At 33.5% G+C, this 15005-nt stretch overlaps 1 protein-coding gene across 2 annotated transcripts in view; it reads right to left on the reverse strand.

Annotated features, from left to right (window-relative positions):
• Positions 1-580: 580 nt before the first annotated feature.
• The window catches only part of LOC108905469 (F-box only protein 11), a 48941-nt gene continuing 34516 nt past the window's right edge, over positions 581-15005 (reverse strand). For both annotated transcript variants that reach the window (XM_023454591.1, XM_023454590.1), the window contains exon 10: positions 581-11214. In XM_023454591.1, coding sequence (XP_023310359.1) covers positions 11085-11214 — 130 coding nt within the window. In that variant the 3' untranslated portion in view covers positions 581-11084. The remainder of the gene's footprint in view (positions 11215-15005) is intronic.

The raw sequence follows: 15005 nt of genomic DNA on the forward strand, positions 1-15005 counted from the left end.
TAAGATGAAGTCATCTTGATGAAAATTTAAGTGTCTTAGTTTTAGTCGAGATTTAAATTCCATGCCATGGAATGTGAGAGGAAGATTCTCTCGTATGGAGATTAGCTGTAAAAGTGACCAATTACATGTGTGCACTAGTTAGTAGTTCGAGAAATAGCCAAAATGGCATTAGTGAGCAACCAGGATTGACGATAGAAGTTGTAAATAAACAGTGTAAAGACGGCACACATATTCCAATGTACCTGTTACCAGGCCTATCATTGTCAACGCATCATCACCTTTCGATGCCATTGTTTAAAACTGAGGGAATCGTTTAAATTTTACTGTAACGTGTGGATTGTTCAGATCTTCGGTATGCCTGCATAGGCCCACCGAAACGTGTATAGCCAAGTGTGCTTCCCTTCAAATGTGGGACATCAACTGCAGTAACGCCATCTTAATTGTACTCTATATTTCGGACACTTTTTACATAGAGAGAATCGTCCTTACCTTTACCCTCCATATTCCATACAAACCTCCACCTGGACACTAAAAATGGATATTTAGGAAAAGGAATGAAAAGGGTAACAAAATCAGTATAAAATATTTAGCCATATATTTTTGTATAATGTACACAGTACAATACAGTGCTGCTATATACTAAAAGACCTGTCAGTAGATCTATAAGCCTGACATGAAATTTCCTTACACTAAACTTAACAATAGAATTAGTATAATTATAGAAAAAGGACATATGTTACAAATATGATATACACAGACATCAGTCATATCAAATCTTATAGGGCTGGCTGCTAGCTACCACCCATCTCTTTATAACCCTCTAGTTGCCTGCTTATCCAATTTTATTTTACAACCAACAGAAAACAATCAGTATACAGTACAAAATACCACTACAGAATACAAGATTTCAACAACTTACAAAAATTACAATACCACCAAATTTCTCGTTGCACTAAAATGTTCCGCAAACAAGACTTGGAGAAATAACGTATATCTCAAATATTGGAGAAAAATTAAAAGAAAATTTCAGAGAAAAACCAAAACCAAAAAGAACTGAACAAAAAGAAGAATAATTTTACTTATCTGTAAAATTTTGACTACAACCTACTTGTAATCCCCAGAAATGTTTTTTTATAAAATACTTTAGAAAATTTATTAATCATGTCTGTAAGAAACATACAAGTATTGTGAATCAATTAATTGTAATTAGAGATGAAGGAGCATTCTTGTTAATATATGATTAGAATTATAATAATTGTCTTTAAAATTAATTTAATATGAATAAACAATTCTTATCAATATTCAGTTTGATTTTGTTTAAATTTATTCCATATGTTTTTAATGAAATCTACAGTTACTAAAAATATTCTATTATTTTAATTGAATTAAAAATCTAATTAATTATAACTTTATATTAAGAAATCATGGTTGTAAGGGTCTTTTAACTCAAGTTTGCGACAAAACTGAATGATATAAAAAACAAATATAAAAAAGAAATATAAAAAACCTAACTAGGTTTTTAACAAAAAACGAAACTCACATTGACAAGATTGCAAATTGAAACTTCAAATTCGAAAATAAAATAGAACACTTTTCCAGTCACAAAGTAAAGAAAAGCAGACCTTTAATTTTATTATGACCTCAAAAATATCAAAACCACAAAAAACTTCCACTTTCACTTTTTTATAATCTGTAGGTAGGATCACTTTTTAAAGGATCCCATTCACATTCCGAAAATCCTCTGAGGAAAAACTGTACAGTTCTGGCTTTCGGGATTTCCGAAGTGTGTGTGGTAGAAATCTGCGCAGATTTGCCGGACTGTTCAGGCAGCCTGATAAGAATTGAACGATTCTGAATAACTGCACGGTCCCACAGTCCTGTACCATACAGGCCGATCGGGTTGTGTGGTCAGTTCAGTTTGGTTGAAGCTGTCGTTTGGTGACCACGAATCGTCAATTTTTGAAAGGTTTTTTTTAAAATTTACGTGTCAGAATCTTACCTATGGCAGGTTAATAATGGTATAAATAAGTTGCTTCATCCACACCAAGCAATTATGCCAATCTCTAAGCACAACTTTCTGAAAGCAATTTTATGTGGGAAAACTGTCTCTTTTTCTGTAGCCACTCTTTTGTACACATTTTCCTGACACGTTTTTTCTTACGACTTTTTTAAATAATGTATTGTCTTGTCAATAAAACACCGAGAAGAGCCACAATATCGTCAGTTTGCCCGCCAGCAAACTGAAAGGTATACCGGGTCGTGTATAGCGAAGGGTGCATTCAGGCTTTCCCGAAGGCCAGGACTGCACAGTTTTTCCTCAGAGGATTTCCGGTAAGTGAATGGGGCTTTAAGTACTTATCTAACTTTTTCTTATCGAGTTTATTAACTTTTTTCCAAGATATATAAATTATGTATTTTTATTACAAAAAATTTGAAAATGTAATGTAATGTGAGGTTCAACAACTGTAAAAGAATAATTCTGCTGCTCAAGGGAAAGTATAAGATTAGTTGCGAAGGGAAATGTGGTAACATAGATATTTTATTTCATACTAGTGCCTAAATAGTAAAAATAAAAAAATAAACGAAATTGCACCATATTCGATTTAAAACAACAAATGCACCTTATTTAGTAAAATATACATTAATTTTCCAAGACTCGTTATTCGCCTGCAAAAGTATTTCACCAAAAATAAGGCAAGACATGCTACATTTTGAAAAATACCTCTCAAACTCCCTCAGCCAACATAACAAAATTGTATAAAAAATTCAATTCGTACTACAACTTACGTTACTATTTACTAGAATATTTTGCTAGCTACGTTAAACGTGTGGGTATGGCACCTGTTAAAAAACTGCACAAAATTCATTGTACCTATACAATATATATAACAGTGCAGGCAGAACGTATTAGCTACGCGGCCCATCTTTTGAAAATCCTGAAATCAAAGACTGAAAGCTCTGGGTTATTTTTTTTATTAATATTTACAAAATACTTGCAGCGTAACACCGCCCGATCGAATTAAGTTCTCAAAACAAACAAAAAATACTGATATTTTACAGTTGTTACTGCAGTCACGGCAGCAATTTACTTCACGTATACCTTTTACACACCTATCATACCTCTCTCTTATTTACAGTGGGCTATATAGTTAAAGCTATATGCACTACAGTGTTTGTATTTTTAACCATGCAACCTGCTGGCTTTGGATATAAATCGGTTGGCATGTTAGCAATACACACACTCAATAAGTTTTAGATGACCTATGCAGAAATTAATTTACGATTTCACGTTTTCCCAAAAATGGAGCGATTAAATGATGTCGATCATTGTAGTATAACAAAATTAATTTTCAATGCATATTTGGCCATAATCCTGGACAGACCCATAATTTGAAGACAACTGAAGTCGATCATACAATTTTATTTTTCTTAATTAACATCGGAATTTGCCAGTAAACAAAATTTTAAAAATTAATCAGGGGATCATAAACTAACATACTGGAAAATAATGGAGGTGCTTGTTGGGATCTTTTTCTAGATGTGGGCATAACATTATTTTAATAATCGGATAATAATTCAAATTACATTTCATTTAGAATTACATAGACTTGAGAGAATACAGGATGAGCAGGCAAAAATAACACCACAAATTTACATATTTTTTTTATATTTGGGCTCACGCATGTAGTAACTAGCTCTTGAAGTTGACAGTTGAAAATCGATTTTATATTATAATTTTTTTGTTTCTTATTAAATTGAAATTGAAAGATTGTTTTACTATTTTAAGTGGATAAACTGCGCTTATTTGACATTATACAAGAAACGTTTTCTACACAAACACGTTCAACAATGAAGATAAACTCTTCAATATATCCATGAATATAGGAAAACAAAAATGAGTCATTTATGCAACAAAATAAGTACGTAATGTCAAATGTCATTTGATATGCACTTATTTTGGTACATAAAGAATTATTTGTTATTTTCAAGCTTTTATTACCATTAACATACGTCGAAAAGATTACGGAATACTGTCAAATGCTTTTATCGGTTAAATGGTTTGTTATATCGATAAGAAGTACGCCACATATACGTATACTACTTATACGTGTGTGTTAATCTTATTAAAAGGGGGAAAAATATATGAGTAAAAAAAAAGAGGATTTATCGGTAGCAGCGGCAGAATACGCCATCTGTAGCTGGTGTAGCAATCGAGACACACGGAAATCAGAGACCATAAAATAATTAGGGAGAACACAATTATAGTAACCTCTACTTCTACTATCTAATAGATGTCGCTGCACCATAATGGCGGTAAATTTAAATGTAATAAAATATACTAAGAAAAATAAAGTACTTCGTAAGTACAAAAGTACAAAACAGCTGCTAATGATTTAAGTTGATAATTATAATTAAACTATTAACAGCTGTTTCATGACCCATTACTTATGAAACACTTTAATTATGACTTGATTAAATGAAAAAGTTGCAGCAGTGCTTTTTAAATGTGTGACAAATATATAAATTCATTCTGTTATGAATTCGAAAACATTTAAGTATCAAAAAAATTTACAGGTAGACTCTTATTATTTTTTTAAAGAAACCATTCAAAACTGCAAATTTAAAATAAATTTTAAAGAATTATTTACCCCATTATGTAAAATGCATCGCACAGTTACTTGCCAAAAAGTATGGTTAGACTTATAGCAAATGACAATTTTGAATATGTGTATTTCGGTTTTCTACAAGGTGGAAGTGAACTATTTTTAAAACATTTTAACTCAAATTGGTCTTCACAAAAATAATGATCTGTGCTTATCAGTCGTCTGGTTTACATAATTTTCGAACTGATTCTATCCACAGTAGCTGTCTGTCTACTGTAATTCTGAAAAAACTTTTATTTCTATAGGACGCATTACAACATTCTTAAAGTAAGTACGTTTGCAATTTGCAGCACATTGGCATTTTGTTCTACCAGGTACTCATTTTGGATAAAAAACAAATAAAAAAACAGTAAAGCAGTTCAGATGATTGATTCAATAAATCCCTTATTACATTAATCTAACACGAAACAAATTTATTAATGCACAAATCTCAGCAACCCACCTGAATATAAACTAAAAACTATAACCTCAAACTTTCTATTTCTATTGATTGGAAGATTGGAAATACAGATTCGATCTGTGGTTGCAAATTTCTGTTTAACAATTTCTATAAAGGATAATGTTCTGCCACACCAACACAAGATGCATGCTCCATCCGCCCTATCCAATCAAATCCTCTTATAACTTTTATCCAAAAATTACCTGAATTTAATGAGAAATGAAAAAGTTGCAGTGAAAAATAGATTTCCAACTCTTAACTTCAAAAGCTAATAACTATGCAATGAGCTTAAATAAAAAAAAGTATATTGTTACTGTCATTCCAATGTGACGTATCTCACAGAATTTGACAATTTCACTTGTTTGAAAAATGAAATCATAATAATGTTGTACAGCTTATGTTAAAGTTTTGGAGGCCAAATTGTTTATATACTATTTTTAAATAAATGTTCTAATATGTCGTATCGCACACTCCGATTCTCACGTATTCTAATATGTCGTATTCCACATACTAAGGTTAAGTTAACATTAGTGATGTAACAACAGTCACACTAGCGATTAGTTTTAAGTTAATTTTAGCAAAATACTTTAAAACACGAGAAAGAAGGTAATTAATTTAGTTTTTTAATATAATTATACGATTTACTTAATTTTTTTTGCTTCAATTATTACCTGTACATTTTAATTAGCGTAAGAAATAAAAATTAACTTATTTTTTTTATAATTATGACATTGAGACATTTTTATGTTCTGAAAATTTTTTCCAATATGGTATATGTCATATTAGAACGAGGGTATTGACATATAAACTTGTAACATTATTTTTTTTCCAAGACCTATCCAAATCCAAGCTATTACCCACCATTTCCCTAACACCCTGTGTAACCTCCATATAACACATATTCCTGATACCGACTGAGTATTACACTTATTACAAAAGGACAAATAATTTGTAATTTGAGTTACCAAATATAATAATCAGATTTTTCAGTTTATTTAAATAATCTTCACTTTTATTTTAAATTTTCCAATTACAGTGTAACCCCCATTATCCAAACAGGCCTTTATCCGAATATCCACTTAACCGAACGGAAAAAAACGCAACATTATCCGAACGAGCCTCGTTTATCCGAACTGGGTGGCCGAGGAGCTCGGGTGATTTGCGAAATTTGCTGCCGCGCTTGCGTGTGCGACTGGGTTTTCGTCTCGCCCGGCCCAATCGCGGTGGAAGATGTGATAGATTTAATGACTGACAATGACATCTTGCACAATATAGAGAATGTGGAAATAGCCGAAGAAGAAAATGAGACCGAAGGAGCTGCCGACAACAAAATAACTCATGGAGAAGCCGTGCAATGTTTTGACAAATGTATAATGTGGGCCAGTGATAATGGCGAAACGTCTCACAACATATTTCTTTTAAAGGAGGTGCAGATTTGAGCCAGAAAATTAGAAAGTAAATCCCTTTCACAAAGAAAAATAACGGATTTTTTTAAATAAAATATGTTTAAGTATGTAGTTTATTAACATTTTTTTTTGTACATATATTTATGTATACATACTTTAATATGTAGTTTAATAAGTGTTTATGTCTTTATATTTTTTTTGTATATGTTTTTCCATATTATAATTAGAAACTTGAAGTATTAAAAAAGGTTTTTAGAAAAATAACTGTGTTTTAATTTTAAATTTGATTATCCGAACAAATTGATTAACTGAACAACACCTTACAATAATTAGTTCGGATAATGGAGGTTGCACTGTACTATTTTTTTTTCATCATATTTTTTTAATAATACAAAGAGTTTTCTGAAGAACCAAATTTCATTTGTAACAATTCTACAGCAGAAAAAGTCAAGTACGTGTTAGAATATTTTTGCCACACCACAAAAAATTTTCTAAATATATTTTACAGCGTATCGGGCAAGAAATGGTGGACTTAACATTTGTTATTTCTTTTATCTGCAGTTTTTGTTTTATTTAGACTTTATTGAAATAAACAACTAAGGCATTTTCATAAAGATTTCTTATAAATCTTAAATAAAAAAATATATTATCACAGAATATCACAAATAATAATCAATCTAAAATCCATCACAAGTTAACTCAAAAATAAATTAATCAGCACGAATTTTTGTCTTCATAACCACTTAAAACAAGTTGATTAAACAGTACAGAAACATGCAGATTTGTAAACAAAATGGTTCAGCTTCATTTGAAAGATAATTATCAACACAGAAAAGTATTTTTTCAAAAATTAGTACAGTAGTTCTCCTACAAGTCTGCAAGACTTGCATATCATACATATATTTTTTTCAAGCTTTTAACATAGTCAAGGGCAACCGTTTCAACTTTGCTGTGACCTGATGAGTCAATGAAGTTTCTATGTATCTGGCAAATTTAAGGGAAATAATTTTATAGATTTGAGGCATACACTTTCAAAGAATGATTTAAAGTTGGTAAGGACAGATAATAATCAATCACACGTATGTTTTGGACACTTGTATGCACTGTACGATTTTTTTCCACCTAACATACGATGTGTCCATGATAAGGATATCTATCATAGAAATATCGAAAACAGTGAAACATTGAAATGGTCAAACAGACCTCAAATATATTTTTTTTAATTTTGAAAAAATAAAATTTTTCGAGTTTTTGTCCGACTTCTTCCTCTAATATTATTACAACAGTAAAAAATGAACACCTCTTCATGACATCTTCTGGCAATGTCAGTTTTGTCATCTGACGTTTCGTTTTCATACCACAAACTTTTTTTTAAATTAGGTTTTGCCTAATAAAATACATAGTTTTAAATTACTTTTAAATCTGTGTTCAATGGTTTCACTTATGGTGGTTTCATTAGGTTTTGGAAACATTTCGGCCATCATCAGAAGCTTTTTGAAAATGTTTCTAAGTACAGCTATTGTTTAAAATAAATACATACAGTGAAAATTTGTTATAATGATATTGCTTATACGACATATTGGATATAACAATGGAATTTGGAAGTTCCGATTAAATTCTATAGAAATACCATATAAAAAATATCGTTTCCTACGACATCGTTTACAACGACATCTCGGTTTTAGGGACATGTTTTTATATACGAGGGTGATTCAAATATAAACGAGAATGGCAAGGTGGACATCTTGAAAGGGCACCAATCGGCTTAGGTACGGACAGGGAATGTTAGTAGGGATAGGATGACTGGGGGGATCATAGTTGACACGGCCCTAAGACCATTAGCCAAGTAGTGGCAAAAATGAGCGAGAAGGAAGTACATCCATCTTTTGCGCAATGGATTATCATAAAATTTAACGCGGGTGGGGGGTCCGCTCTGCTAAAATTTTGCGACAGCAGTTCGCTGAAAACAATCTTTCACAACCCCGTGTTTTTTTGGCACAAAGCCTTCTCTGAAGGATGAGAGAAGGTTGAAAATGAATCACAAGATCAGCGGCCCAGAACCAGCTTAACTGATGGACACATTCAAGTAGTTCGTGACCTTCTGGAGAACGACCGTTGCCTGACAGTCACAGAAATCGCATGTGAAGTGTAGGGAGTATCCATACTATCATCCGTGATGAGTTTGGTTGGGTGCCACGCCTTCTCTCAGAGGAACACAAGAATGTTCGTCTTGACATCTACCAACGGCATTTGCAACGGTATCGTACTGAAACGGATGCATTTCTCGACCGTACAGTGACCTGCGATAAGACTTGGGTGCACCATTATACTCCCAAAAGTAAGCAAGCGAGCATGGAATGGCGAAAAAAGGAGAGGTCGCTCCAGTCAAGGCCAGTTGTCAGCGGGTAAAGTTCTCGCTAGTTTTTTGAGATTCAAAATGAAACCTTCTGCCGGATTTTCTACACGAGCAGAGAACAATTAATGCTGGTTACTACTGCAGACTTCTTGAGCCATAAGGAACCCATAAGGAATATCATTTTGCTCCACGATAATGCTCGACCCCATACGGCAAATCAAACAGGCCAGAAATTGGAAGAAATGTTCTGGAAAACTCTCGAACCCCCCCCCCTTAAGTCTGGACCTGTCCCCATGTGATTATCACATGTCCGGGCCATTGAAAGAGGCTTAGGGAGGGCAGCGTTCGCTGGTGGCACAGAGGTGGAGGCGTTCGTGCGCAACTGGCTAACGACCACCATCCTTCTTTCTACAGTGACGGAATCAAAAAGTTTCCAATCAGGTGGGAAAAATGTGTTTCAAAGGAAGGTGATTATGTAGAAAAATGAGATTTTTGTGAACTTCTTAATTTTATCAATAAAAAAAAAATTAATTCTCGTTTGAATGACCCTCGTACATTTATCATGGTATCTATCGGCTATAACGACCAATGGAGTTGAATTTAAATTTCAATCTTTGAAGTTAGTTTACTTTTTAACTGAAGGAAGATTGCTACAAACTTCTGATGATGGTTCAAACATATCAGAAACATAACTAAAACCATCAGTAACTACCAAATTTAAAATACTTCAAAAATATGAATTTTATTAAAGAATGCAATAAAAAAAATGAGGTTAATAACAACATATTGAAAACAAAATGTTTGAAGGTGAAAGTGATATTTCTATGAAAAAATACCGAAAAAGTTACAATGCAGAAAGAAGAGTTCTTTTCAATTTGCTCTAATAACAAACAGGAAAAATTAAACAAAAAATCAAAAAATTCGATTTTCAGAAAATATCAAAAAGTAAAAAATATTTGAATGTGTATTTATAAAAAAAATCTATACAGAATGTTCTAAGAAAAATATATTATAAAATTCTCACAACTCTTTTTATTATGACTTATGAGATTTAAAAAAATAGTTAATTTACAAGCGTTAACAAAAAAAAAGGATTTCTTTCAGGAAAACAATTTGGAATGACGGTGTAACTAAATTGACCAGTTTAATGTAGAATTTTCTAAGTAAAAATTGTATGATCAACAGCAGTGGGGTCCTTTTACACCTTAAGAACTAATCAAAAAATAAATAAAATTAAAAAATAATTACGATAACAATTAATGAACTAAATGAAAGGATATAAACTTAAACGGAAAAATATTCAAAATGCTAACAATTATAACTGTACAATTCTAAATTATAGTATATTTTTAAATTGTCAAGATATCTTACAGCCGCCCCGTAAGTTGCGAGACAAGAGGAACATTTATAACTAATATCCAAGAAAAATATCATCTGCGGAACTCACGGGCGGGATTCTTAGTTAAGAGTAGAAACTGACCGAATTGGTGTTTTATTATTTGATATTGCTACATATATATAAAAGGTGCACTGTTTACGCAAAAATATCCTCAAAATGCTAAGTTAAAACGTAACGTTTCCCAACAACATTCAATATAAAGAAGGTACATTTGCAAACGATCTAACGAAACTCAAGAAATGTGAGTAATTTTACAGTTTTCGAGGAAGAAATTACAATGAACACCGCCTACTGAGATTCTTATAAATAAAACAACTATTCCACCGTATACAGTAAATAAATAAATTCTGGCCAAAATTTATATAAACATACCTCTTGAAACGTTTCTTCCTGCTGGAGAAGCTGCGAACTGAAAGTCTCTCGTTTTTCCCCTGTAACGGAAAAGCCAAACAAATAGGTTGAATGGAAGCGCCGGTGTTGATTGTCTAATTCTAATTGGTGTAACTTAGTCACGCTAGACAATTTAATATTGCTAAGCTTTTTCACAACAACAAACACGTATATTTTTAGGCTAGACATCATCGGGCAGGAAAAGTTCACCGACGCATTTTGCTGTTTAGACGCCCCGAATAAACTCTAGCAGATACTCAAAACGCTCGTAACGATTACTTTCCCATCTTCAGATGACTGACCGTTTTGTGCAATTAGTTCTAACATCTCAATGTTTTTTTTTTATGTCAATAAATAAACACATACATTTAGCACTTGTCTGAACACTTGTCGCTATGCGCTAGTACGGATACGGTTCAATTCGTAGTCTTTAGTTCACCATTAACGTGTGAGATTCCATGGGTGCCGCAGAATCGTACAAGGTGTCGGTGTCTTGGGTCGGCTCACCCTGCAACTGACACTGATTTGTTAAAGTGCCAGCACCACAGTCACAGAAAAATCTGTAAAAAAAAGATTTTGTCAACCAATGATATTCTAAAATAATGACTTTTTTATTCAAATTTGGTTATAAATTGCCAGAATAAAGACATATACAGTGCCTTCATAAATACAAATACCTGAGTCCCACGTAAAACCAGATTTGTTTTGATGCTCAGTAAATTAGATTTTCTTAAGTTGGTGTTCCCGAAATTACCAAGAAACATCACCAACTAACACCATAGATTAAATGTCAATCCAAACATTTGTAATTTTTAGTGTTTTTATGCCTGTTTATACAGTTTAGAATTGTTTACCAGTATTTCTGTGCCTTTCTACAAAGTAATATTTGTTGCATTGAAAAAAATTGCTTCTTTTTGGAACTCCGAATATTTTGTAAATTAAACGAAAATTTTAAGGTTATATTCAATTGTTACATTTTTATTTCTTGAAGATTTATGTGAAAATGTAAAAAAATATATATTTTTTTCTAATGAAAAAAGAAACAGGAATTTATGAGGCATTGTAGTACAGACTTGCCGGGACGTGGCCTCCAATGAAAGTGAATGTTTGGGGTTGCTTCTGTGAAAAAGGATTTGGTACTTTGTACTTGTTCACGAACAATTTTAATGCTCATAAAAATGGTCAAAATGTATGAGAAATATTTAATAAAGGCTGCTTGAAGATGGTTTGGTCCAAATTGCAATTCATGGGTGCTTCAAGAGGAAAAGAATTCCAAACGTCGGAGTCACTTTTGCACAGACTGGAAACGTGAAAATGGCATTGTTCAAAGGATTGGCCTTCTCTGTTCCCTGATGCCAATTTAATTGAATTGGATGAAATTAAAGCTCAGGGGAAAACGAAAGCAACTGATCAGACATCGGGAGACAAAAATCTGTCAAAAAGTATGCCTCGATGCTGTCAAGCTATAATTGACAGTAAATGTGATTGAACAACATACTAGATAAACACATTTTAGCTTAACAATTGTACTAAATGGTTAAAAAAGAATTTTTCATAAATTTTCTTTTATACAGATGTATGAGTCCGTAAGGTCTTGTGGAAAGATGGTCCAATTCCGATATATTAAAGAGCTGCAGGTGGTTTTCACTCCCGCACGGATCTCAAAAAAGTGATGTTTTAAGGCGGCAAAGGCTTTTTTCCTGAGCCGCACAGCGGCGAGCATCGGGGCGCTTCCTTTGTTGCTTAGGGTATTTCGGTGGAGGCTTCTCCGCGTTTTCCTAGGTAAATTTTTGTTTTCCCGGGGCTCCTTGGTGAAAACGACAAATTTTCATTACAGCAGAAAAACAGAACACGACAAGGACGGCCACCAATGGACGTTTAAAGGGTCAATTTGTGACACTAAAGACCTTTTCCTAAGGGCCGATCGGGGGTTCGCTCAGCTTTTACAAGTGAGTTTCGTCCTTTCTTCGTTGCCATGGGACTTTTCGAAGGGTATTTTTTGCTTTCTAATGCCGCAATTTGCTTTTTAAAAAGGTTCTGCACATTGCATCTCTCTCGTGAAACCCCAATATTTTCGTTATTTAGGCCAAAATGCTATTTTTGCAGCGTCATATTTTCCTTTATGGATAGGGTCGGCACCCGCACTTTGTTTCGAGAGGCAGCCGAAACTTTTCGCTTTACGTACGAGCCACTCCCACGACTCTATTCTGTGATTCCAACGTTCCCCGCGGGGCCAGTACGATGATCGGCGATTATTTTTATGTTCCGAGTCCTTCGTGAAAGATTTTAAGGCAGAAAAATGCAATTTTTAACATTACGAAAATCTTTGTTTACTCCAGCTATGAACAGGAATTCAAATACCGATATGGACATACTCTGTCTAGACTCGATGATAGCTCAGTGGTAAAAGTGTCACATTGCAATCCCGAGGCCAACGGTTCGAATCTCGCAAGGGATTCCTAGAAATTTTTTTTAATTATTACCGTATTTTATTTTTATTATTGAGTTTATTTTTTAAATCTCTCCATAAGAAGAAAATATTATAACTTTTCTAATAGGTTTTCATAAACAGGATGTCTAAAAATATTGCATTGAACTTCGAACTATCCAGAGATAATTATGAAATTACAATGTTGATGACTTTTATATACAGGGTGTTCCAAAAAATGTTATATTTACCAACCAAAGAGGGCCAGAGAAAAGTTGCTGACCTTTTTAGTATACTTTAAATATATCAAAAGCTGTAGGTTACTCTCACCCGCGAAAAGAGGCTTACGGTATTATTGTATCATCAAAGGCCTCACGAAGGATGTGAAGCGCCTTTGGTCCTTCCTTTATCCAAACGTCGTATTCTGAAGGCAATTCCTTAGCGTCTTCTAAGAAAAATTTCCTCTGTAAAATGAGACCTCACCAAAAATCGAATTTTTTCGGTGCGAAAGAGATAACCGAAGTACATCCAATGTTTTGTCAGAGATGCAAACAAATGTCAGTGAAGACGTCAAGATAAATTATGTCTTAAGGAGTTTTCCCGGCCAATCGGGACACAGCTAGTCGTTATTTTGCTGTTAGCCACCGGTTCCGATTTTTCAGACGCTACTTTGGCGATAAAACTTGATTTGAACATTTTCAATTTTCTGTTTACATTCGCGGAGACCCAGTTTTCAAATAACCCATGTAGACTCCACACAGTGTTACATCACTGTAGCTCATTTTATAATCTCGCCACTGCGAAAGTCCGGGGTTCAAATCGTAAGCAGGTCGCATTTTTTTTTATTTTTTAAATGTTATATATTCTTTACCAACCCACAGAGAATGCGCATTGCAGCTCGAGTGCCGAAGGCCCGAGAGAAAGATCAAGTCCCCACCATCGGACTTGCCTACCTTTCTATACTCGGCGGCCGAAAATATAGATAGTGATTCATACATAATATAGAAATACTATTACCATAAAGTGTATAAAACTTAAAATGATTTTTATAACGGTTCAATATTATTTGCTTATGTTAAATGATGTGCCGCTCTCTTTTTGCATCGATAGGATCTATAACAGTCATAGACTGAGTTACACTGAACGCGATTTATTTCCTATGTCTGTCTATCGCACTTATTACAGATAGGGAAATGCTCTTTTTAGTGGGTGTAAACGGACGTACGTAGAATTCGAGTTAGCCGTAGTTAGAAACGTCAAACTATAAGCGCGCGCGAGGGTTTGCATATTCCGTGACTATAGTAAATTTATAAATTAAAAAAATACAATCGGGACGTTTTAAAACGTAGGAATAATAATTAAAATGGATCAAAGTGCCGGTTGTAGCAAACGGTCTGTTGCTCATAAACGCCCTAACCTATGCGATGCGGAATTAATAATGGTAAAAAACGTGTATAAAGGAATTCGGTCGCGAAATTCTAATACAAGTGTAAGTGAAGCTGTTGATATGTGTAGTTCGTTGACAAAAGTATCCGTTGCTACTGTTTATCGTGCCATAAAAAATAGTGTAGAAGTGAATCCAAAGAAGAAAAAAGTGGAAACACGAGGGAGGAAGAAAATAGAAGTCGACGTTGACGTGAAATACTCCATACGTAAGAAAATTCATGCATTTTTCTTTAGAAATGAAATACCAACGATAAAGAAAATTCAAGCTGCAATAGCTGAAGATGAGGATATTCCTAATTTCTCTGATAAGGTTCTTAGAAGAATAATGCGTGACATGAATTTTCGATATTTGAAACGGAATCGGAATAGTATGCTCGTTGAAAAAGACGAAATTGTGGTATGGCGAAGAGAATACTTAGAAAAAATAAGAGAACTTCGTGCATCTGGTAAGAAGATATATTACATGGATGAAACATG

This window comes from Anoplophora glabripennis, unplaced genomic scaffold (assembly GCF_000390285.2).
Source record: "Anoplophora glabripennis isolate ALB-LARVAE unplaced genomic scaffold, Agla_2.0 scaffold267, whole genome shotgun sequence".
Lineage (NCBI taxonomy): Eukaryota > Metazoa > Arthropoda > Insecta > Coleoptera > Cerambycidae > Anoplophora > Anoplophora glabripennis.